Source organism: Genypterus blacodes, unplaced genomic scaffold (genome assembly GCF_046128005.1).
Source record: "Genypterus blacodes isolate CSIRO-AG114 ecotype Tasmania unplaced genomic scaffold, CSIRO-AGI_Gbla_v1 ptg000059l_1, whole genome shotgun sequence".
NCBI classification, from domain to species: domain Eukaryota; kingdom Metazoa; phylum Chordata; class Actinopteri; order Ophidiiformes; family Ophidiidae; genus Genypterus; species Genypterus blacodes.
In genome coordinates this window covers 1474602-1499702 of record NW_027466871.1, presented here as the reverse complement: position 1 = coordinate 1499702, position 25101 = coordinate 1474602, and the positions used below count along the sequence as shown (strand labels likewise).

At 41.3% G+C, this 25101-nt stretch overlaps 3 protein-coding genes across 8 annotated transcripts; 1 reads left to right on the top strand and 2 right to left on the bottom strand.

Annotated features, from left to right (window-relative positions):
- Positions 1 to 756: 756 nt before the first annotated feature.
- slc6a20 (solute carrier family 6 member 20) lies at positions 757 to 12244 on the bottom strand. Of its 4 annotated transcripts, none has more exons than XM_076153817.1 (11): positions 11376 to 12244; positions 7921 to 8061; positions 6958 to 7049; positions 6426 to 6653; positions 6034 to 6145; positions 5400 to 5673; positions 5081 to 5237; positions 3757 to 3958; positions 2826 to 2985; positions 1725 to 1890; positions 757 to 975 (listed from the first exon to the last, which is right to left on the bottom strand). In XM_076153817.1, the coding sequence occupies exons 1-11, from the start codon at positions 11497 to 11499 to the stop codon at positions 811 to 813; spliced, it is 1821 nt and encodes a 606-aa protein (XP_076009932.1). In that variant the 5' UTR covers positions 11500 to 12244; the 3' UTR covers positions 757 to 810. The 4 variants fall into 4 exon arrangements, with proteins under 4 accessions (XP_076009932.1, XP_076009933.1, XP_076009934.1 ...); XM_076153818.1 differs by having other exon boundaries at positions 5400 to 5641; positions 6035 to 6145; XM_076153819.1 differs by lacking the exon at positions 6034 to 6145 and having other exon boundaries at positions 5400 to 5641.
- A 1407-nt stretch (positions 12245 to 13651) lies between these two features.
- Positions 13652 to 19258, bottom strand: rbm42 (RNA binding motif protein 42). Its single transcript, XM_076153935.1, has 12 exons — positions 19027 to 19258; positions 18804 to 18860; positions 18456 to 18594; positions 17742 to 17811; positions 16654 to 16725; positions 16249 to 16412; positions 15368 to 15538; positions 15005 to 15139; positions 14684 to 14801; positions 14267 to 14364; positions 14009 to 14105; positions 13652 to 13874 (listed from the first exon to the last, which is right to left on the bottom strand). The coding sequence occupies exons 2-12, from the start codon at positions 18857 to 18859 to the stop codon at positions 13762 to 13764; spliced, it is 1233 nt and encodes a 410-aa protein (XP_076010050.1). The 5' UTR covers position 18860; positions 19027 to 19258; the 3' UTR covers positions 13652 to 13761.
- Positions 19259 to 19535: 277 nt separating this feature from the next.
- On the top strand, positions 19536 to 25024 carry ppox (protoporphyrinogen oxidase). Of its 3 annotated transcripts, XM_076153938.1 has the most exons (14): positions 19536 to 19692; positions 20599 to 20687; positions 20880 to 21014; positions 21475 to 21590; positions 21859 to 21991; positions 22266 to 22410; positions 22707 to 22900; positions 23046 to 23106; positions 23263 to 23381; positions 23555 to 23668; positions 23833 to 23982; positions 24223 to 24265; positions 24371 to 24526; positions 24842 to 25024. In XM_076153938.1, exons 2-13 carry the CDS (start codon positions 20604 to 20606, stop codon positions 24505 to 24507), a joined length of 1431 nt encoding a protein of 476 aa, XP_076010053.1. In that variant the 5' UTR covers positions 19536 to 19692; positions 20599 to 20603; the 3' UTR covers positions 24508 to 24526; positions 24842 to 25024. The 3 variants fall into 3 exon arrangements, with proteins under 3 accessions (XP_076010053.1, XP_076010052.1, XP_076010054.1); XM_076153937.1 differs by having other exon boundaries at positions 24371 to 25022; XM_076153939.1 differs by lacking the exon at positions 19536 to 19692 and adding an exon at positions 19767 to 19906 and having other exon boundaries at positions 24371 to 25022.
- The last annotated feature ends 77 nt before the right edge of the window (positions 25025 to 25101 follow it).

Here is a 25101-nt window from a genome sequence, read left to right as displayed (position 1 = left end):
CAAGAAAATAGTCTGCTTGAAATTTCCCAATCCAATTACTACTTGTCAATTCTGAGGGGTATCAATAACTTTGTCCAGGCCAGTTGTATTTGATTTACTGTTTAAAATGTTATATTTTGAATCCAACTTAAATTGGTAAATATAATTGTGATTTCTATTAAATATGGAATAAAGAATGTTGGGTGTCTACAATTACTTTTGTCAGTTTCCATTTATGTTAGTGTAAATTGTGTTTATAGTTTCCTTTTAGGAAACTATAAACAACACTTTTAGGAAAGCCGGTTCATCTCATAACTGTATTGTTAAACATTTAGGTTTGCAGATATAGTGAGTCAAATCTGATGGTTTTTTCCCACATATTAGATATCTGTGGTGAACATGTAAACAGTAAGAATTCTCGCGGAATCAGGTATTCATTTTGTGGAAATACACATGAAATGCATAAGATACAGTATCTGCGTATATGTGACTTTCGAAACATCAGTTTCCTCACAATATATCTCACACACCATGAAATGTTCGTCTTGATTGTCCTCAATTTTCAAAAATCTGATATAGACAGAAATTCACTCATAATGTGATCATTCAGCAAGCAAGAGTAATGTAAAATACTCTCTGACAACCATTTTGTTAAGACTTATAAATCAAACAAACTATCTCCAGTGTGGTCATGTGACAGTTTTGTGAAATGGATTTCAAAGAAATCTGTCAAATAAAATTACCACACTAAAGTGTAAGTAATTATATGTTCAGTTGTGAGAATGACAGGACCCAAGAGGGTTGGATGGTTCCTTTCAGTACTGTTAGTCTCTAGGCAGGTATAGTGTTGACGGTACCCTGCTGACCATTGCTCCTTTTTCTCTTCCTGAAGTACACGTATAGAGCTGTGACGGGAACACAGCCTACTGACGACGCCATTAGCATTCCGATAAACACTTGACCATAGACCGGATATTCAGTCATCACCGACTTACCCTGGGGACACAACAATGACAGGGATTGTATTTAGACATGCTATTGAAAAACGGACAAGTAGCTAGATATCAAGTCATCATCGTAGTAGTGATTTTTGGTTGTCATGATCAGATTCAGCACATTTTGGCATTTGACTATTTCTTTTTGTCCTGCCAGGTCAGTGCACACTCTCACACTCATGCTTGTTCATGGCTACAGATGCGGATTTGTTTGATCTCTGTGGAGTTTCCTTCCTCTGTCCATGAAGCATCCCTCAGCAACCAACAAACCGTCAGTGAGGAACTTCCAGAGTCGTTCTCCTGATCTGGGTTCCTTGAGAAAGGTAATAACTTCCTGCCAGCTTGATCCGATTGTTGGGATTGACACTGATTTGGGACAGTACTGTCCCAACTAGGGGTGGCACCGCCTTAAATTTTGAATGAGGCACTTTTGACAGGAAATAAGATTGTGATTCCCCAAAGTATTAGACGCTCAAGTCACACTCACATATATAACCATTCATGAATTCAGTTAATTTCATTAAAACCAAAAAACGGGGGAGACAGAGAGGAGAGAGAGATAGAGATCAAAGATTCACAGGAACAGTTCTCTCTCTGAGTGTCTCTCCCTCTGTGTAAACAACAACACCTATAGAAGAGGAGATAGTTGCATTTTTGATTAAGGGTACCAATCAAACTAATCAATTATGTACTCATGTAACTCTTATTTGCAGCCCTGTCCTATTGTTTGCTGAGTTGTAAATGCCTCACCAGCTCTTTGTCCCATGCTTGGTAGGTAGGTACACCTCCGCTGATGTAGTTCACGATATAGGAGATGAAGAGGGCGACGAGGAGGACTGGACAGACTGCTGCCCACATGATTTTCCAGTACCAGTTGGGCCGATGACCAATCATATCCTCTATGTCTTTTTCAAACCTTAAATGGACACATTATTTAAACCACAGATCACTTTTCATGGTCTAATGTCTGCATGATTCAGAAATCACAACAAAATCACTCTACCACTATAATTACATGACAGTCTCTCATATAATTATGTTCCCTATAATTTGATGTACACAACGAACACAATTCAGATTCTGTGCTGATAACTTCAGACACGCTTGAAAATCTGTACGTCCTTTTTGTTCCAGATTATAGAAGTTTGCCCGGGTCTGAAAATCTGATCTAAAATCATGTAGTCTGACCTCGGCAAGAGAATTGGTGTAAATCTTTACTTAATTCTGTTTATGGATAACACAGAGCACGCTACTGAAAAATATCTGAGCTTGTGCCAAAATGCAAATGCAGGAAGAGGATTTAATCTTGACTGATGTCACAGGAAGGCAAATTCTATTATTGTTGTAAAACTGTATTGTGTTGTTGTCGTGTCTCCTTATCTCAGTAATGAAACTGGATGATAAAACGTTAACATATGCCAATAAACCAGTGCTCAAATCCTGTCTTTCATTGTGGGCGAAACCAGAATACAGTATCCTCACAATGGGAAGTATGGGAGAAGGTTGAGACTTCCAATAAAAGCTGGCATATTTAAATGCGAAGCTTAAAACTTGTGATGTGAAATTAATAAAGTAAACCACAATTCTGGACTTTAGAGCTCAGCACTTTAAGAGAGGTAATCCACATTGGCGGTGTTGGGCTTTGGTTTGGTTTTATGAATCCCTTACTTAACATACAAATTAGAATAAACCGTAGTCATGCCTCTTTAAAGAAAAATACCAGTTGTCTATGAATGAGGGGAAATGGTTGCATGACGCGAACATGTTAAACCTGGTGCAGTAGGTATGTTGAAATGTTGAAATTGTTAAATGTATGGTGGAAAACAACTGAGGGCTGTAGTGCACACTAACCTTGAGATTCCATAGATGTAACTGACAGTTATAACCTCAATGAGGACGATGAAGAGTAGGGAGAAACCGGTTCCATAGTCATTGAACATGGTGAACCAGTAATTCCCGGAACGTGTGGTGAAGCCCAGTCCAAGCAGCAGACAGAATATACACACCAAGCCTGTAAGAAAACACAGGACCCCATATTTTCAACCACCAACATATGATGACATGATTCAATTCAAAATGTAGTCACAGTTCAAATATTGCTTTAAATATATTATAAACAATATATTTCCCCCCTCTGGAACCGCATTGATGTGTATTGCACAGCGTTGGGTTTCCCACCGCCATTTCTTGCCGTCCAAAACTCCCAAACACAATTGTGTTGTGTGTTATGTGTGTTATGTGTGTAGCGATGAAGACTCTGTCCTGCAATTTGTATTCATATCATCAGTTATATTTACATTGGTACTATCGTTGTTGTTGCTGTGCCTCTGTGTGTGTGTGTCTCTCTCCTTTCTCTCTCTCCTCTTTTTTGGTTGAATATCTTTTTTTTGAGAACGCATTTGACCTGACAATGAGCATGCAGCTATTACACATTTTTGGAGATTGTCTTCATACACAGAAAAGGGGAGAAAAGAAAAAAGAGAGAAGAAGAGAGAAAGAGAAATAGCACAGCCAGTGACCTGTACAGTTGTGTTGTATAGGTGGTGAATAATAATGTTATTGCTGATGAATAACTGTGTTCTTCTCTCTAAATCCAACCAGTCAAGGCAGATGGCTGCCCACCTAGAGCTCGGTTCTGCCTGAGGTTTCTCAGGTTTCTGCCAAGTGCTTGCTCGTTGGGGATGTTGGGTTCCTTTAAATGCTTTGCTAAATCACAATGTTTGTTGTGATAAATACAGTTGAGTTGAATGAATTGTTGGCACAACCAACTTTGACCTCTTACCATTGACCAACTCACTGCCCAAGTTGGAGAAGATCTTGAAATCCTGCAGTGGGGTGGTGATGGCAGTGACATTTCCCAGCATGCTGCCTACTCCCAGTAGTAGCAACATGAAAAAGTACAACACTGACCACAGCTGAGACACTGGCATGTTCTTAATGGCCTCACTGTACACAATAAAGGCCAGACCAGCCCCTTCTACAGCCTGAAATAGAGAGGGGGAGAGAGACAGAGAGAAAGACAGTGACATAATCAGAAAACAGGGAGACAATTTGTGACAGTAATGCTGTATTGGAGATGTGGTTTTCTGGCTTTTCTGATATTGGTTAAGAAATGTTTGTTTGTACTCTGACTGACCTCAACTTTTTATTGTCTCTTTTTGTCCTTGTTTATCATCTGTTATGGTGTATGTGTGGTATTTTTTTTTATGGGGGTTATGTAAGACTTAGCAACAGAGGTTATGTCTTCTTTCGGGTTTCTTATTCTTTTTTTTATCACTTTCATGAGGACTTAATGGGTTCTGTAAACATCTTATATTCTAATACAGTATTGCAATAGAATTTATTTGGCTCGGCGATAACACCAGGAATGTTAACAGTTTTTCTTCCACACTATTTTGTGAACGACCATTTCAACATTTTGCAGATAAAAATGAACATAACAGTAATCAAAACTTCAAAGGTGTGGACGGTGATCCGCCTTTACTGCTATCTTGACACTGAGAGTCAAATAAAGACTTTGAACTTTCACTTCAGGAAGTACAGCAATGTTAGAATCATAAAATCATAATACAGTGAAGGATGTTCATTCACTGACAATTGATACGGTAGATTAAAGTTATATTATATGCTCCTATCTATTATTAATTTCTAACTAAATTAGAGCTTGAATTTTCATACTGATCTGACCTACAGTCTGCAATAGCAAACACTGTTACACAAGGCTAAACCCAGTGGATATGACTTATGCACTTATAAGAACATCAGTTCATTGTCCTGCAATCAACTGACTCACAAAACTGAGCTATTATACTTTACTTGCTTTCACATCTAGAGCAATAAACATAACAATACAAGTGATAACAGGGATGTGACCTCTCTGTTGCTGTGAAATGAACTGAAATCATCCATAGCTGTTTAATTTCCTGTTTGGATCAGTGATGGCTCCATATAGTTATAGTTTTTTGTTGCACTGTTGCGATTTAAATATTTATGATTTGATTGTTCTGATCTTTCTTATTTTACAGAATTTCCTGCCTGAAGTTTATTGTTATGATGATGATTATTGTTTGCTGATGTGGTATACCACTGTAAAATGAGGAACATACGGTGTCAAGTTCTTTGTTCAGGTCACAGGTTTCCAGGGCCAGTCCAGCAATCTGATGTGGATATGTTGCGTTCAGTCTGCCTATCCACTCATAGACATTATCTATTGTTATGGAGTCCTCTGCTAGTTCAAAGGTATTCAGCAGCAACATTCGCATTCTGAAAGAGGACAAAAAGTATTGTTACCCTTATTATTTGTCTCAGACAGGTGTCGCCTCAGACTCTTGCTTGTAGCACTAAGCTCATTTGCTCTATTTGAGTCCACATTCCACCATGAAAATCCATGAACGTACACACATACACACACTACAGTGGACATACCTTTCCAGGCAGCTCTCGTAGTTGACAGTGCCTTTGAATCCATAGACGGCGAAGGTGACAATGCTGGCAAAGATGGAGGTCCCACAGTTGATGAAGGAAACAGCAATAGCCTGCCGCTCAAAGTTGTTGTTGTATGGGTTGTAGCTGGCAAAAGCGATAAGCGACCCGAAACCCAAACCCAGAGAGTAAAAGATCTGTGTGGCTGCATTGATCCATGTAGTCGGCTTGGCAAGTTCTTCCATCTGAATGCACACACATGCACATATGGGTACACAAGAAAACACTCATCATCAAAGTATTATTATACGACTCATAATTCATAGCCCTACAGAGGGGCCTATCACGATATGCATGTGCACTTTAACCTCCGTGTTGATATGATTACCACTTATCACCTATATTATATCCCCTTTGTAGAGAGTATAAAACTATAAATGTGGAAATATAAAAAACAAATACTTAAAAGAGAATGGAGAGGAAAAGGACAGGAGGCATGGGCTACTGAGGAAGCTCTCAGGAGCATGGGCACAAATCCTGATTGTTCTATAATTTAATTGTGTGAATGGCAAGTATTTACCTCATAGTGTATACCCCTGTATGCCTGTATCCCCCCTACCTTCCCAAAAAAGCCCTACCTTAGGTGTAAACATGTATTTGATCCCGTTGATGGCACCATGGAGAGTGATGCCCCGGATCAGGTAGATGAGGAGAACCACATACGGAAACGTGGCCGTGAAATATACCACCTAGAAATTGAGGCAAAGAGTGATATTAGGATCAAAGATTAAGTCTGAAATAAATGAATTTACAATACAGATGTTGCTTAACTTTAAAAGTGAGAAACAATATGAATAGCCAGGAATTGTAGAGACTAACCAACCTAATAATCTCTGAACTCTTACTGTGAGTGTCTTGTTTTGATAACAAGACCTTGCATAAGATACTCCCACATCATAGTTATCTAATATCAGTAGGTAAGATTAAGTAAGAGATCTCAGTATTCCCAGTGTGAATGAGCTCAACAACCTTTCCAGCTGATTTGACTCCTCGGATGACAAAAAGGAAGGTCAATGCCCAGGCAAGCGTGAAGCAGAGAGCTTGTCCTGTCTGTATGCCTCCATTTTCGTCTATGGAAGGTGAGATGTTCAGTGTCTCTCTGTAGAAGAAGTACTGGGTGGGTGTTGCACGTTCACACTCCAGTAAAGGCCCAGTCCGGTTGGCATTTAAGGGGCACTCAGCCCAGGGAAGGACTGCCTGATGGGAATGAACACACTTGATTTATTATCTTTTCAAGTTTTGGACTCATTAAAGTCAAATAAAAGTAATACAAATAAAATCTGAAGTGTATTGAAAAATTATGTTTGATTCCAACTTTGCCCCGCCCTTTGTTTCAATGATTCTGTTTTTGTAAATACAAGCCTTTTCCACTTTTGTCCCAAAACTGTACCATTCATTTTTTTAGGGGAATGCACAGATAATGTTTAAGAATAACAATCACATAGGTAGAAATAATAACAACTAAGTGCAATCACTAATAGTTTGTTAATTAGCAGCTCACTTGAAAAGAATGAAAGAGGTACCAGAAACTCCACCCATTGATGATGTTGTAATAGAGACACAAATACAGGGACGCCACCACGCTTGCCAGGCCTGGAATAAGAAAATAAAAGAAATAAAAAGGTGATTAAAGGTTTTGCTAGAAGCTATAGCATGTTTTGATTTTTAATTTTCCATATCCTATCCAGACCCACGTTTGAATCACTGATGCTTCGGAGTAATTTTATCCATGTAAAGTAAAGCTCTGTGACCTAGAACACAGGGGTTTACTATGAAGGGGAATTTGTGGCTTAGTGAGCTTACTTTACTTACGTAAATAAGAGTTTTCTGAACTATGAATGGCAGCTGACTTTAAACTGAGGCACCACAGCAAATAACGCTTTGCTATAAACCGCTACAAGTCACAGCTCTGTCCTTAAGTCAAGGTTAAGGGTTTGAAAATTATGATGTCCTGATGTCCTCAAAGAAGATATAATTTCTCATCGGAGCAAAATTGCTACAACATGCACTTGTAATGCTTTAGTTGATAACAGAATAATAATAATAATTACCCTGTACAACCTATATGTGGAGCTGTTAGCACCGGGGTCTGACCCCTCCCCCTCCATTATTGGCCCCTCCCTCTATTCTGTCTGCTGTCTCTGCAAAGCAAGTAACATACACATCAGTTTGTATGATATTTTTGCACTTCAAATGACTTGCTGCCAATTCCGTTTGATATCACTTGGAGTGACACTAAAACAGTTGAGAATGATGGTTAGTGCAAATGTAACATTTGCTAGTGCAAACAAATGCAAAAAATGTTTAGGTGTGTTGTCATAAGCCCATCAAAATTGCCTAATCACCCTGCATTGACATAAACTAGACTTTTACTCCAAACAATGCATCGTCTAACACAGATTACAATTGATGTGCATTTTGAGTGTTTTATCTCTGTCAGCATAAATGAACAGTCAACACTCACCCACTCCTCCCAAATAAGGGCTGATGGAAGTCCACGCCCCAATGCTTCCCTGACGCATCTTCTGGCCAATAGCAAGCTCCATATAGAATAAGGGTATTCCCTCCAGTAACAACATGATGAAATATGGAATCAAGAAGCCACCTAATGATCAGAAGACAATGAAGGGGATTCATAAACATCAACATTAACAACACATTGTTGTAAGGTGTGTCCCAGGAAAAAGTGAAAGAAAATAAGCGAGCAGAACGTTAGATTAGAGCCTATGCCAGCGCAGTGCGCAGTTTCTTAAGAGTAGCTAGTATCTACCAGTTGTCCCTCGGTGCCCTAGCCGTATACTGTATGTACAACCCACACTGCCATATTTGTTGCTCAGTCTCATGCTAGGGAATATCCTTTATACTTTCATACTTCTAATGTTACTGTTTTACGCGTGTCAACATCTCTTAATTGATTAGTCATGCCAACTTCCTCAAGTGTTATCTGAATTTCCCCTTGGGATTAAAAAAGTTAGATAAGATTAAATAAAGTTATCTTATCTTATTCTTTAAGCAACTGTGTTTGGCTCCACGTCCGACCCGTATTACAGACATTGAGTGAGTTATTGTTAATAAATCAGTGCTTGACACGCATGAATGTCTTCAGGCATCAGTTTTCACTACACAGACCAGGGAGGGCAAATGATGTGGACCAGCCAAGGACAGGGTGGAAAAAAAGAAGGTGGGAGGGTTAGTCCACCCAAGACTTTTCCAAGGACCTTTCTTTATGTAAATGTGCCTGCATATTGGGAAACAGCAACATATGCCAGAGCCTTAAATCCAGACAATGTTCTCCCGGAATGAGACCGTAGTGACATCTGCTTGATCTAAAGCTGTAGCCGGTGCTGTAAAAGTGGGTGTTATCAATGGTAGCGGGCAGATTGATCAGGTAGAGGCAGACACAGATAGGGAGAGAGCAAGACAGTAGAAGGTGTTTTTTATCATCATAAACAGTAGTGACGACGCGAAAGAAGCAATATTACATAATATGAAATGATAATATTAAACTTTTCATAGTGTCTTTTCTTACTCTCCTGTCTCTCAGTCATACAGGTACTTTGTAATTTACAATCCTGCATTATGTAGAAGCAGTCAATCATAAATTAATTGTATTTTTAATTGCTTCACAGCGGCGATGTTTTAACTTTGTCAGAATGACATAAAATGTCCCAGATTGAGGTTAACCTCATACCAGGAAAATAAGGGTCGCACAAAATAGAAGCACTCAAGTGGAATTGGAGTATTTTGGGTTTGAGACAACAGATATGCAACAAAATACAGTATTGCGGAAGACCTATGAGACCTTGAAAAGGCAGCAAAGACCGATGACTGATGACTGTACTGTTTCTTGTAACATACCACAATACATTCTATACCAAGATCTACTGTTTAGCCAAGTTTAGGTCATCGAGGCAGCATACTAAGCAAAGTAGCCCAGATATTCCTCTGCCTGGCCACCCTGGCCAGCTAATCCCGGGGGATTTCAAGGTGTTTCTAGGGCCAGATGGGCAATATATACCCCACATATTCTGGCTCTGCCCTTGTTTACTTCCAGTTTGGATGAGCCAACAACACCGCTGTAGGGAAGTGCCCAAGAGGTATCATAATTAGATGCCCAAAGTTCAGGTCACAGGTAAGGTAAGCAAAGGTGTCAATAGGTGTCCTAGAGGTATCCTGATTAGGAGAACGAGATTCTCCAAGAGATTCTAACCATGACCCCCGTTCTGTAAGGTGAGTCCTAACTGATTACAGGTGCTTAAATTTGTCTTTTGATCATTACCCAGAGCTCATGAGCACAGGGAAGAGTTGGAATGTAGGATTGATCAGTAAATTGTCATCTGCAAGAGATCCTTAGGAGATCTTAAGGCCACCAACTTGATCTTTGCCTAGGCTGTTCTAGTACCAGGTACAATGTATGAATGACCTTATGCTCAGACGTGGTGTTTGCTATGCACAATCAATGACAAGTACAGAGGTCCAATAACAAAGGACTGCTCGGGTTCAGCCCAGTCACAACCTTCCAGGTCTCCCCATTATTACCTACATGGGCATTGCAGAACAGCAATGCAACCCCCTCCAGGAACTTCTACAGACACTACTAGATAACTACTGTTCAATGTATAAGCACAGACAACAGAGTCTTCCCTCCTACAACACATAGTCATAAGGAGGCAACACTCTCATTCTGTGGGAAGAACTTCAAGACAGTTGCCTTCAGCCAGGGGCTTTTGAGTATCCTCATACATGTCTGGTGGCTCTCACCCTGGGCATCTCCAGAAAAGGAGAGTCCAATCTTTAACAAGGATTTTGGTTCCAGAGATGGTACTGTAGGTGGAGGTGATCTTAATAATCTATCTGATATCGCTGCACAAGTTCCAGTTCTGACATTCCACTTCTCAAATGCCAGTCTTTGTAGCCCGGGGTTGTGCACTCACCTTTGCCTGCTTCCACAACTGGCAAGACGCTAAACCCTCATGCCCTCCCTTGCAGTCCACTTGGTGGTTCCACATTGCTTTTTCAAGTCTGACAAGAACCTATGCCCAGGGTCAATCCCAAACATCTCAGAAAAAACAGGGCTGAACGTTTCACACACACACACACACACACACACACACACACACACACACACACACACACACACACACACACACACACACACACACACACACACACACACACACACAACACCCAAGATTTAAAATAAACAAAAAAACTCACCTTTCAATAATTCTCCTGCATTGGTTCTTATAACAATTACAATAAGAATTACAATTCTAACTGCTGACTCTCTTATCTGTTGACTTCTACTACTTAACATTTGTGGTGGCTGGTCTGTTACAAAATACACTCGCAAAAAGCACAAACTTGTGATTTGGTATGTTTAATTAAGTGGATTGTGAAGCGGGTTCCAAGTCTCGTAAGATACGCTTAGAGCGTTTCCCGGACTGAGTGGCAAGTAAGAAGCTTCCGAGTCATTTTATAGACAACAAAGATAAAAACAAGACAGACATACCTGATTTTTCAGCTCTTTTCCTTTTATAACACCTTCACCGAGAAATGGCATTACACTTTAGGAATAATCACTAGACTTTCAACTATTTTTACCACTTTATTCCTGAAATTCCACATTTAACATGGATAAATCATTTATTAAGTGGTGTGTTACTTCATTGTTCCACAGACCTGAACTTCAGTCAATGTGTTGCCAGTTTCCATACACTGAAATCCTTCAAACTACATAACCAGAAGTCTTAAGATGTTGGTCTTAAGCGAGTTAATGAATGACGTTAGCACGTTAAGAACACAAACATACACACACCCAACAAAAAGCTGAAGGAAAGGAAGTTTCTTTAACATTGAGAGTTGAAGGCTTGATAATTAACAGTCTCAGTCATAGTTTGTGAACTGATGGACTCTCACCTCCTCCATGCATTTGGCACAGGTATGGAAAGCGCCATACATTCCCCAGGCCAACTGCGTAGGAGACACAGGCGAGCACGAACTGCATTGGGTTGTCCCATCGTGGTCTGTTGTCTTTGTCCATCTGTGCGGTGTCCACTCTCAGAGAAAGCTGAGAGATAGCGCAGTCCCACAGCAACTTATACAAGCACTACACAGAGGGAGGGGGAGGGAGCACCATTCAACTACAACTCCCATGAGGCTTTGTTTCTGGCGTGCTGCCAGAATAATTACCCTGACCCAATGCCGCTATTGTGTCAGTATCGGGTATAACTTTGCTAAATTGTCTTAAACTTCCAGTGCATTTTCTTGGGCAGTGGCAAATCACTACGTGTAAAATATAGTTTTGGCCACTTTGGCACTGATTGCTAAGTTGTACATGGCTGAGCGGAAAGCACTGTGCCATGTAGTAGAGGTTGGGCACCTTCATGACGACCTTTACATAAAAGAAGCGATTTCTGAATCTTCGATGACCTGTAGAGGGCCCTTCTGTTTTGTCTCATAAAATGCATTGACACCCATACTCTGTCCCCCAACTTGAAGGCCTGTACCGACAGGTAATGTTCTGAATGGAGGCCACCACAGGCATAAGCTCATCCCATTGCTCCTGCCTCTGACAGTAGCAGCACTCCAACAGGTTGTCGAAAGATTGTGTTACCATTGCCGCACTGTCACGCCGCCCGGTGCTGGACCGCGCAGACATACTCTTGAAGAGCTTCCAGCCACTGAGCTACCTGGTCCTCCAGTCTTTTAAAGTTGATCAGCCAGGTCAGTGAAGCATGGTTGGTGTGGTGGAGCAGGCCAGCGAAGTCCTGGATGAACCGAAATTCTAAAATAAATCTCAATCAAACTGCACATCTGATAATTAAGACTCTTTTTCATTCTGGTTTGGCGCCACACTTTACCAAGTTGATTCAAAATAATTTAAGAATTAATAATTAATAATAATTATTAGAGCTTGTCTCTTAATAATAATAAATAATTCAGAACGTTTGGACATAGCCGTTGATTACCAAACAAACATATCATTGGATGCAGATGAAAGCCTAACCACTTTGACGGAGAACAAGAAACCTTATCTACTTACAATCTTACCCCAGACACCTGGTGGTGTCTCCAGTATGTTTGTGTCATGTGGGCTATGTAATGTAGCAAAACCACAGCTGCAGCTGCACAGCAGAGAAGAATGGATTCCCCACAGACAGCACTGCTTTCTGTCATTGATACAACCCTCAGATTCAGACACTGTTTATTTGGGATGATGGCTCTCTTTGGGGGGTAAGAGGCCTGCAAAACAAAATGTGTGGCTATTGATGTAAAGAGTTTCTAGAGAGTAATCCATTTAAGCAACCCAACCGAGTCAGAGGGGGGCTGAGGGGAGATCTTAGCAGATATGGAAGGAGGATCTGCACCTGAGGTTAACACTGTGTCCTGTTTCTGTTATTCAGTTTCTGACCTTTCAGACACTGACCTCTGTGGACTGCAGAGTTGTCCACTGTAAGCACCAATGAACAACACCTGCCATCCATCCAGCTGTGCTCTTCCCTGTCAGTGGTGACTTAGAAGTTAAAAAGATGGGCTCTCAATGTTATTGAACTGACAAGCCAACCTGCACATTAGGGATTCAGTCACACTTCAACAACTCTAGCAGGAGCCTGGAATCAAACCAGGAACCTTCCAAATTTAAGATGACCATCATGAGCCATTCCTGCCCTTTAAAAAATGGGACAGGCGCAATGTGAGACTGGGAATGTTTAGGAATGTTTCAAAACATTCCCCAGGTAAACATGTTTATAGGTAACAGGTGATCCGGTCACGACCGATTAGCTTAAAACTGCATAAGCAAATAAGCCAACAGTTTAAGAACTATGTTTCTCAAAGCATGATTGCAAGGAATGAGGGATTTCTCCATCTACTGTTCATAATAGCATTAAAAGATTCAGAAAATTGGCAAAAATCTCTGCGTAAAGCTTCTACTGAATGCTTCTGATCTTCCAGCCTCTCAGACAGCACCAGCATGCATAAAAACCAGCATGCTTCTGTGATGATGTCACCACTCAGGAATACTTAGGAAAACTGTCGCGCATTCACACAGCTCACTGATGGATCTACACATGCAAGTTAAGACTATAATAAACAAAGAGGAAGCCATATATTGACATCTTCCAGAAACGGGGGGGGGGGGGGGACTTCTACTCTGCTGCTATTTGAAAACAGGAAGACCACCAGGAACCAAATCGGTTTACAAATGGGTTTTATTTGGAGAAAAACAGACTGACTCATGCTCAGCGCATCACCTCAGTAGATACATCAAAAATAACATCATATCAGCAAACACACTCACACGCTATCTGAGGCCCAATTTCTTCTTCTCTTTGTGTTTCTTGCGCACCACCTCCATGTTGCGGTCCTTCCACATGCTCTTCCTCAGTTTGATGGGCCGGCTGCCGACGTATTTCCCTGGAGAAACACATGGAACAGAGACAAATGTAAGAAATTAGATGTACTCTCTCTAATGAGGATGTGTAAACAGTACAGGGAATAAAAGGCACACAACCTCAGATGATAACATATAAAGATTAAGAGTGACTCACCATTCATCTCTCTCATGGCTCTCACGTAGTCGTTGGGATCTTTGAAGCTAACAAAGCCGTAGCCTTTGGTCTTTCCTGTACGTTTGTCTCTCACCACCTGATGACAACATGAAAAACATTACACAACTATTATTATTACGACCCAGCTCTTTTATATTCCTCTCTCAGGACATTTTCTAGATAGCTCCTCCCACCAGAGATGTAAACCTTCCTAATGTGTTATGTCATATTGTTCAGCTGTAATAGTAATGATCCAACCTTTGCTTTAAGGAACGACGGGTATCGGCTGAATGCTCGGGCCAGTATGTCATCATTCACTTCATTTCCAAGGTCGCCACAGAATATACGGAAATCATCTGCAAGAGGAAAAAAGGGTTCACACACGATTCACACCCAGTGTTGTTGATTTCATGCACGTTGTATAAAATGAATAAACATGCATTAAACATAAAGCTAAGCAAGTCCCATCACATCCTTCTACATGCACCAGCTGAAGACCAAGACCAACCACTCAGCTGATTCTGAACCAGTCTATAGTACAGCTATAAACATCTGACGTACTAAAGTGGACTCAATCAAATTAGAGATCCATTTAGAGAATTAGAGTGAAGAGTGTGCACGGACATTAAAGAGTAGTGGAATAATTCTTCCATTCATCCCTCCAGCTGTTCGTACCTGACTCCCACTCCAGGAGGCTCTGGTCCTCCCAGCAGGTCCCCGCTGCAGTCCGGATACACTTCTTCACCTTGTCTGACTTTGATTTCTTCTTATCATCTGAAGTGTTTTCCACAGGCTGAGCATGACAAACACACATATGGGCCTATTAGACAAAGAACCAGCAATTGCACTAAAACCCTGTAGTGGTGTGTTCACTGCATTTATACACAAAAAAGTACACCCCTAACTAAAAGATATTGTAGAATAATGATAAGTACCAATCGCGTCTATGATGTTGTGCTATGTGCTAATGTAGCTCAGGGAGAAATCCTAATGTACCTCAGTGTGTGGAGGTTCAGGCTCAGGCATGCTGGGTCCGATGACAGCATTACTGTCTTCACTCTCCTTCTTGTCCAGTAGACCTGCAGCCATCACTGCTGCTTGCTGCTCCGCAACCCGCGCTGCCAGTTCCTCCTGAACACATCAACAAAATGCCAATGCACTGCTCAAACTCCAACATCCCAGTATCACCTTTGTTTCACACATTCATAATGAATAATACACAATATTAGGGCGTAAACAAAAGAAGTTTAGGAGGTGGGACGCAGGAAAGTTCTTCTGCTTTCCGATTGTTGTTTCTTTCATATTTCTGCACAACATTACATTAGGTAACAGGCAAAAAAGAAGTAAAGTGTGAAATACCATCCGGGCTTGTCTCTGTGCTCTGATGTCGCTCCTTTTAGGTCCAGCAGGGGCGGGAGGTGCCGTGTAGACGGTGGGTGCTGCCTGGATGATGGAAGGCGTTTGCTTGATGTGAGGTGGGCCCATCTGTCTCGCGGTTGGCAAAGATGATAATGAGCCTACGTCACTGACCTGAGTGGAATCAAACGGAATCCTACATCAGTGAGCAGATCAGGAACAAGCTAGCTGACACAGTTACAAGGAAGTGATGTTACTGCTGCTACGACATTCAGCGCTAAATGTCTTCAAGACCACCAGAGGCCTGAAAAAGAGCTGGTTCTTTGGTTTCAATGGAAGGTATCATCATAAATATGAATGGAAAAGGTCACGGGGAAAAGGGCCGGGCCCAGAATGAAACCCTGAGGGACACCAGGAATAATCCTACTGTAATTTGACTTGTTTGTGTTTGTGCTTGCTTTTGTTTGTGCTTCATTTAAGACTGTGTGTTCAAGACTGAAGAACAATCTGATAAGATAAAACTTTATTTAAATTGCTGTTAATGATAACATGTATTGTTTATGAGTCATTGTGCATTAGATTATGTATTAAGGTTTATTGTGCCCAAATGCGTGGACTTGACTAGGCTTTAAAAATGATCAATTATTCATAGTTATCAGTTATAAACACTACCTGGAAGTGATTTGCCCTCTTTCTGATTTCCCTTCATAGTTACAGATCTTTGAACAAACTTAAATATAAGACAAAGACACCATGGCTGTTTTAAGGTGTGGTTAAATAAACTACATATGTACAGGAGTTAACTGTACACAAGGAATGACTTGATACAGCCCAGACGTGTAAGAGAATACAGCAGAAACACTGTTCTATGCTTAAACTCTGACCTGAGGTGGAGCAGCCACATGGATGGACAGAGGAGGACCCTGAGGGGACGGGCCCTGCATGGAGGGGGGCATCATGATGGGGGGCGGTGGAGGAGGCCGGGGGAGCGGAGGAGCCATCATGCCCTGAGGAGGAGGACCACGCATCAGGTGCAGCCTCTGACCAACTACGGGAACACAAGGTCAAAGGTTCATATCAAAGAGGAATTTGAAAATATTTTGTTAACATTAAAGACAGAATAGATTCTATTCAATGTAGGTAAGCAAGGCAAGGCAGTGCCAATAAAGGAAGAGAAGAAGAACCTAATCTATAGAAAAGTAATGTAAATGCAGGAAAAATCAATCAAGCAAACAAGATTTTAAATGTTTGACATTCAGAACCACTAATTCACTAAGTTGTAATCTCACCAGGTCTCTGCAGGATGTGGGGGACGAAGGCAGGCCTCATCATGGGAGGAGGAGGAGGGCGTATGGGGGGCACTGGAACACACAGGTCAACCAAAATGATTGTATTATGTACACATGTATTATGTGAATGTATCAATGAATAAGTTATCGGATACACAGCAGCAGAGTGTGTTGAGGACAGGGCAGCTGTGTGTGCAGTCTGACATTCAGCTCAACCAAATGCAGCGGCGGCGTGTGTTTCTAGTTTAGCATTGCAAACGAGGAGGGAAGTTGCCGAGGAACGAAAGAAGCCTCTGTCAAACTCACATGAAGCAGACCGTTATTGGAAAAGGAATTTAGAAATATTAACCAGAAAACATGGATTCTGAAAAATGTAAACGAAAAAATGACAGATTTCCTACAGGCCTATTTAAGCCAATCATTCGCCCGGTGTGGTTGTGATCAAATACTCATAGATCTGTGTATCTGAAAATCCACAGGTTGTATTCCAGTTACAGTACAGTGATATTTAGGCGTTTTTAGTGTCACTTATTGAGCAGGACAGACGCTGCTTCAGTGTGTCCCTATCCACTGTCTCCTGACTTACAATGCAAAGTCCAACATCTTGTGACTTGAAATGCAAAGTCAGTGTGGACCTGATCCAGAGTTGCTCACTGAAGTGGGGCTGCTTCGGTCAAAAGATCAGCAGGGAAAATGACGTGTATACAAAGTTGAGATGTGCAAGAGGCTCAGCACATCTGGCCTGAGTCAGTCTGTTGTGGCGAGCCCTCCGGGAAACTATTGCACCAGTTCCTCTGTTGTTCTTGTGTGAAATGTTATGCAAGGGACATGGATTTCAGGCAATAAAAGGTGTTTCCCAACGCATATCTGACCAAAGTGCAGGAGTTAAGTTAAGTACAGCTCCTGTCTGGATAGGATCACACGTTATTAAGCTGCAAACACTCCTGTTTATAAGTGATAAGTTAAAAGGTAACTCTGAAGTCTGGACATGCAACTCAACTTTGGTATTAAATCCCAATTACAAGTGTGTGTCTCAACTCTGAATGAGGCCCCCTGTGTGTGTATATATTGAGGATGTGTGTATTCACCTGGTCCTACAAAGGCTGAAGGAGGGGGACCAACGAAACTGGCAGCCCTGGCTTCTAACGTCTGCTGGACCTGAGAGTGTGAGAGAGTGTGTGTGAAAGTGCAACTACGAATGAAAATACAGCAAAATACAGAAACCACAACTTAAATACTGGAAAGGTGTGAGACAGAGCAGACAAACTGGAAAATCTTTGACTGGTGTTTTAATAAGTATATATTTGTGTAAAACTTTTTTAATGACTGCAAACTCCCCATCCTATAATGTGGAATCACTGTGACTGCTGCCCCCTAGTGGCGTTTGCAGGTAATCACTTTTGATCGCTAGAGATGCTTTAATGATCTCTTGCATTTTCCACATACACCACACAGATGTTTGGTCTTAATGAAGGGATGACTGATCTTTATTTACATTGTGCTTTTAACAGCAGAGTCGCATTGCAAACACACTCTAAGACAGACAATGTTGTCGTGGTAACAGGCCTGTCATAGGAGGAAACTGTAGGCTGTACTGATGTCCGTATTGTGTTTTAATTTATAAAAGACTTGTGTATCTAATGTTTGCTGTCTCTATTAATAATACATTTAAGCCAAATTATACATTAGTTTAGTAGTGCTAAGAATATGGTTAAATATTCTCGCCTAGTTTGCCATTCACTCTGTATTTCCCACTTATTAAACTCAAGAAGGAGCAGTTTGGACATTACATCATTCCATACCTGTCTGTAGGTGTTGGTGCCTATAATGTGTCGGATAACTGGAACAGCAGTGGCATGAGAAACAGCCAGAGCCACTGGTACTGCCTCCAGAACAGCTGGACCTCCTGACACCGGACCACCAAGGACCTCTTGCTCAAACCTACAGAGACAGAAGGATAGAAACAGTTCAGACATAAGATACATTTACACCCATGTGCAGTACTTATCACCCAAAAGTCTTCAAAGTCTTTCTAAGTATGAAGGACAGAATCTCTTTGGAGGGAACGTAGAATGACAAAGTTTTCGTTGTGAGTAAAACCAGTCTTGAAATCCTAATTGAACTTTTAATAGTATGGTTGTTGGACTCACAGAGCCATTTCTGCCTCCATCTCTTTCAGGCGATCTTCTCCTAACTTGAGCGCCATGCTGGAAAACAAACAAACAATCACTCGATTTATCGATCAATCAACGTTCGAGTAATAATGATGCTGCAGAGCTAAAATGACGACATGAAACAACAACAGTCTGACACGGATGTAAAGATCTGACGAGGCTGTTTAAGTTGAATTCTTTAGACAATAACTTCAATTACCTGAAAGCTGTTTGGAAGCTAGCAGCTAGCTGTAGCCCCTTCTTATCGGAGAAAGTTAAGTCGAAAAATTCCTGCGTCAGTCAAAACAACTAACACAGTACTGGTAGTTAACCTACTAGAGCAACAATAAAAAAACGCGCCAGTGCGTATAAGCCACGTATAGATATATTAACTTGCTACATGCTATAAACAAATGGCCGACATCGCAGAGTGGTCTTTTGTTCTTCTTCGTGTCGTGTTGACCTCTAAGTGATAGGTGTGTTGTCGCCATCTCCTGGATTGGAGCGTCGGTACAGACTTAAAGACTTACAACAATACTATATCTGTCCTGTCTCACAGAGATTAGTTGCTGCTATTTCTCCTCCAAACCCATCCTGAATTGAATCGCGTGAATCGAAGACGTATTACCACCTTTTATCTCGTTTTCTATTACTTTTTGCACTGTAAAAATGCGTGTTCTCTATACTCTCGCTAGGTGGCGACATGCAGCTCTTCTGCTAGTTCACAGACCACCGATATCCGCAAAGAAGAAAGGGAACGGCGATGGGAGTTGAAAATATTGGTTGAAATAGGACAAATCGCCCATAAATGAGCAATTAGGAAGCGTTTCCGAAGAAGGGGTTCGATACACTACAGGCTTCTCTCCGTGTGACGTAATTTGCAAAGGTAACAACACATGTACACGGAATCCCATGTACGTCACTGAGCCGGAAGCTTGGTAAATGCTCGCTGGTCCGGTGGTAGCGACTAAAATCCCCTGACCGTCACACAGTCTACTCTCTTCCTAGTGTGCGTATTTCTATAGAGAATTCCCAAACCATTCCCGACTCGTTGCAGAAGCTACGATACATTTCCAACCTGCTAGGAATTTGACTGACAGGTGCGCGCGCTGAATGGACGGACAATAACAAATCAGACTCTCAAACTATCTCCACTATGAAAAAACAAATGTTCTTTTATGAAAACGTATACAAGTCGGAGCTTCGGCCTCATTAACTACTTTTATTTTATGATTCTTTTTTGTTGTTGTTGACATTTCTTCTATTCCGATCAGGGGATTTGTTTAAAATTAAGTAGTTACCTGTCTGTGAGATGTTAACCTGAATTTCAATTCTTTTATAATTTTTTTACGTTTCTTAATATCGTTTTCCCAAAAGATTCTTTTTTAATTTTGTAATGCGTATGCAGTCATATTCATATGTTAGTGTAAAGTGAGAGAGTCGTTGTGTTCCCATAAACCCAATAACAAATACAAAAATAACATGGTAGCACCAGCGGAATCAAATCAGTAAAGTTGAGATGAGATGAGGAGCAGGAGCAGGAGCAGGAGCAGAGGTTTGTCTTCTAAAGCTTTGTAGAAGTTATATTGACACTGACTAACTTTCACTCAGGGCCCCTTTGCTAAGATCAGACAGTTGGATGACAGAGTGACGATGGGATAAAGGAACAAGTTCCTTATCATGATGAGCAGGCATCGTTTGACAGACACGCCCAGATTTCACACTTGTGCACACGCTCGTCCTGGCGTCCTGTTTGAACTGTGCTTGTTCTTGTCTGTGTATTTTGGTGCAGATTCAATGAAAAACGTTGTGGTCCTTGGTGGAGGGATTGGGGGTTTGGCCGCATCCTACTACCTCTCAAAGAGCCCCCAGGTTGCAAAGGTAATACACAGAGACACATAATGTTATGTAGGAAAGACGTTTTTATGGTTATTTGCTTATTTATGGGCTCTGTATAGTGTTGTGTTGTGCTGTGTTGTCACTGTATCGTCACCTCCAGGTTCTCACTGCATGACCATCTCCATGTTTGGACTGAGTATCCTTTTAGCTTACTCAGCAGTTTTTTTTCTGTAGGTCATTGTGTTGGAGTCCAGTGGTCGGTTTGGTGGTTGGTTATCGTCCACCAGGAGGTCAGATGGGGCCGTGTTTGAACATGGACCTAGAGGGATTCGACCTGCTGGGGCAGTAGGATGCAACACACTTAATATGGTGAGTCAGACCACATTTATGATTACATTTTGTTTTATCTGTGAAGGGTTATTAGTTATAGACATGGCTAAAAATGTTTGTACTGTTCCGATTTCTTTTTTAAACCCACAGAATCCTCCAAAATATATTTAAACTGACAAAAGTAATTGGCAGCCACTATTCTTTATTACATGTTTAATTGAACTAACACTTGCTTTTACATTTGAGTTTTTACATGATTTCTCACACAAAAACTGATTAATGTGACCTGGACTAAATTATTGGATAATGAATAATTGGATTGTAGTCATATTTCAAGACTATTTTCTTTAATTATTATCACAAGTCTCTTCAATCTTATCACTCGAAATGACACTGTGTGTGTGTGTGTGTGTGTGTGTGTGTGTGTGTGTGTGTGTGTGTGTGTGTGTGTGTGTGTGTGTGTGTGTGTGTGTGTGTGTGTGTGTGTGTGTGTGTGTAGGTGGACGACCTGGGTCTTGAAAAGGATATTATACCAGTCAGCTACAGTCATGTGGCTTCTAAGAATAGATACCTGTATGTCAAAGGATCGCTGCACAGAATGCCTTCAGGAATCGGGTAGGAATCTGTACTGTGTGTGTATATAAAACTGGTATTATTAACTTGTTTCTGAACATTTACTTTTATTCAAATGGATAACACTAGAAATATACAGCTCGTCAGTGCAGCATGTAAAGAAATCATCACATGATCAGTGATGTAATTTGCAAACTTTCTCTAAATGTTAAGTTCAGCACTAGTCATGCTGTTTTGCTGCAGATCTGGTCTATTGCTATCCAAAATTATTTTAACTAAGCATACACACTGATCTTTCTTTTTGTTTCAGAGGAGTTTTGAGGACAAACCCACCCTTTTCCCGCCCCCTCCTGCTGAATGTTGCCATGGAAATGCTGGTGAAGAGGGGCAAGGAAGAGGACGAGTCAATACATTCATTCGTTTCCAGGAGGCTGGGAAAAGAGGTGAGAAGAGTAAACGGTCTTTCACATATGGTGAACCCCACACATTTATAACAAAACCTATGCACAAAACGAGTGTATGCCACTTCCCACTTTATCTGATTTCATGGGAGAATTTGTGGAACTCTGTAGCCATGTGTACATGTGTGGCACTGGCCAGTATCAGAGATGTTGCATAAACATTGTTGTGGGTTCAGCACTATATACTGAATCATGCAGGCCTAATTTGTTTATTATAAATGTTTTTCTTCCTCTTTGTGTGTCTGTCTCTGTGTAGCTGGCAGACATCGCTGTGGACAGTTTGTGTCGTGGTGTGTTTGCGGGGGACTGCAGGAAGTTGAGTGTACGCTCTTGTTTTCCTTCCCTCTACAATGCAGAGCAGCGTAGAGGTTCTGTGACTCTGGGCATGCTGCTGGGCTCAGGTAAGCTTCAGCCACAGAAACAATCAAATATAATGAAAACAAGTTGGTGACTATAGACTCATTTTGAACTGCTCAACTAAAAAAGATTGATAAGGGCAGTTAGTCATTGAAAAAGGACTTGGATCTGATTTTGAGGCAAACAGCCTTCTCATCACAGCACAGTGTTTGGATAATCATAAGAGGAATCATTGTGCTAACACTAAAGAATACTGCATGTTTGAATTGCAGCACCTGCTATTGTGCATGATTATGTATCATTTCTGTTATTCCACCCCAGTTGATATGTGATTCTTCAGGTCCCTCCCCCGTGGTCCTCCCCGGCTCTCTGGCACAGAGATCCAAAACAGAGTCGTGGGCCCAGTGGTCCCTGCGCAAGGGAATGGAGTCGCTGCCAGAGGCCATGACTGAATACTTGACTCAGAGTGGGAAAGTAGAACTGCACAGAAACGCTGCTGTCACACAGATCTGTCCCTCAAACTCAGGCTGGGAGGTTAGTCAGCAGATTTACGCAGCTGTGTGTATTATGCTGGTTAATGAGTGAAATGGCTGCAGTCATGAAATGTGGAAGTATAAGAGTTCCAGGCAGGAATAGGTCACGTTATTGTGTGTACAGGTTCATGTTTGTGTCTCTGTAGATCCTTAACAATGATGGAACCATGTCAGCTGACCACATCATCTGTGCACAGCCAGCTCAAGGCAAGTCCTGGACTGAAACACAGACTAGACTGACCAGCTCTTCTGTTGTGCAGGGATTCATTTAAGCTGGAATCCACTGAATTTATAATGTTTTGTTGTTTTGAAATGCCTTTTAATGAACCATTTAATTTGAATCTGTCCATCTGTTCCCCTCAGCTCTAGCTTCAGTCCTGCCCTCAAACTGTCAGCCACTTATCAAACAGCTACATGACATCTCCACAGTAACGGTTGCCGTGGTCAACCTGGAGTATGAGGGTTTTGTCCTGCCTGTAACGGTGAGAACTACTGTACTCCTTCTCCACCCCCACCACTCACACACATACACACATCTTTTGCAACTGTTAAATCAAGGTTTGGTTTAAAGCCAACACTAACATGAAAATATGATGTCCTTGTTCTTTGGTTGTTAAAATAAGAGATAGTGACATGTGTGTGTTTGGGTTGTCAGGGCTTTGGTCACTTGGTCCCATCAAGTGAGGATCATGGTTTACTCGGGGTGGTCTATGACTCTGTTGCCTTCCCTCAACACAACAGAAGTAACGGGCCAACTACTAGATTGACGGTAAACACACACACACACACACACACACACACACACACACACACACACACACATTCTCACACACACAAATTGATGTATAATCAATAAGTGAGTTTGTTTACCTGCCAGCTCCTCATGTCTTTGTACACTTCATGACTTCACCTCATCATGGCTGTGTTGCCTAGGTGATGCTGGGTGGGGCATGGTTCCATGAAGTGTTTGGCCCCCCAGAGGAAGTAAAGGAGGAACATCTTGTCACAACAGCCACTGAGGCGGTCCGCTGCCACCTGGGAGTTACCATGGCGCCCAGCTGGAGTTTTGCAGCTCTACAAAAGGTATGACAGGACTAATAAGTTTAAAGACACATTTGCCTAGACAATGGACTTCTTTTTGCCTGCGGTATTAAATGTCACGGGTACCTTTGTGGCAGTTTGATTTACAGTTTGCATCAAGTTTTCAAAGCACAAGTCGTCACTACATGTATCCTTAATAATGTTGATATTCCTGATTCATGTTGGAAGTTGCACAATGCACAAGTCTAAAAACTATTTGTCTATATTTTTTTTACTTTTCAGGATTGTATACCTCAGTATTATTTAGGACACTGGAAGAGAGTTGGTGAGTTTAAGTCATGAATTACAACTTCCACTAAAAGGTTAATTTATTATTTTGTGTTAAATGAAGTGTTGAATTGAAATGTTTGTTTCATGTGTCTTTGTTCAGAGTCCATGCGTAGCTTCATAAGAAAGAACGTTCTCCCTCTGTCTCTGGTTGGCTCATCCTATGACGGCGTGTCTGTGAATGATGTCATCTTTAGTGGACGGACAGCTGTAGAGGAGCTGTTGAGAGCTGGGGCGTGATGGAGCGGCGGAGTGTTTGGTGTGTGTGCCTTTAAGCATTTATTCAGCGTGTTGTACATTTTTTTACCAAATACTTTTTTTGATCAAATAGATTTTCAGCTTAAGCCTGACAAATGGGAAACAAACTCACATCACTCTCCAATTATAGTAGAATAAAAACATTGCATTTGTAAGTTATTCTTGTGTTTTTTTGTATGTTTTAATGCAATATCTTACAATTCCTTTTTTACCAGTGTGGTCACAAATGTGGTAATGCTGGTGGTGCAATAAGAGGATAAAAATGCATAGTTTTCAGTTATCACTTCAAATTCTGTTTGTAAAATTGTTGTTCCAGGACCATGGTACTTCACACCCCGCCCTTTGATTGCATAGTTGCCACATGGCCAAGATCAATCATGTACTATGTACTATGGAATCTTCTTCTGGATCTACACCTTTCTGAATTAGCATCATCTTAACTACATAAGGGTGGGAGTTGTGAATGTTAGAAACATTTGTTCAGCCTCATGTCTGTTTTATGGTCAAGAAGGCTGCGCTTACCAGCTCTTCATCGGCCGAATCATTACTTATTATTTTCTTATTAAAGCTTTATTG

Bases quoted from the DNA above. Each gene is read 5' to 3' on its own strand.
- slc6a20 (XM_076153817.1), bottom strand. From the start codon at position 11,499: ATGGACAAAGACAACAGACCACGATGGGACAACCCAATGCAGTTCGTG. The intron at 5,238-5,399 runs GTATGTCCACTG...GTCCTCTTTCAG, and splicing joins TACGAGAGCTGCCTGGAAAG to AATGCGAATGTTGCTGCTGA. The intron at 3,959-5,080 runs GTATGTTCCTCA...TCTCTATTTCAG, and splicing joins TGAACAAAGAACTTGACACC to GCTGTAGAAGGGGCTGGTCT.
- rbm42 (XM_076153935.1), bottom strand. From the start codon at position 18,859: ATGGCGCTCAAGTTAGGAGAAGATCGCCTGAAAGAGATGGAGGCAGAA. The intron at 15,539-16,248 runs GTCAGAGTTTAA...GATTCCACTCAG, and splicing joins ATGTGGCTGCTCCACCTCAG to GTCAGTGACGTAGGCTCATT. The intron at 13,875-14,008 runs GTGAGTCACTCT...GTGTTTCTCCAG, and splicing joins AGCCATGAGAGAGATGAATG to GGAAATACGTCGGCAGCCGG.
- ppox (XM_076153938.1), top strand. From the start codon at position 20,604: ATGAAAAACGTTGTGGTCCTTGGTGGAGGGATTGGGGGTTTGGCCGCA. The intron at 23,107-23,262 runs GCAAGTCCTGGA...TGTTCCCCTCAG, and splicing joins CTGTGCACAGCCAGCTCAAG to CTCTAGCTTCAGTCCTGCCC. The intron at 24,266-24,370 runs GTGAGTTTAAGT...GTCTTTGTTCAG, and splicing joins AGGACACTGGAAGAGAGTTG to AGTCCATGCGTAGCTTCATA.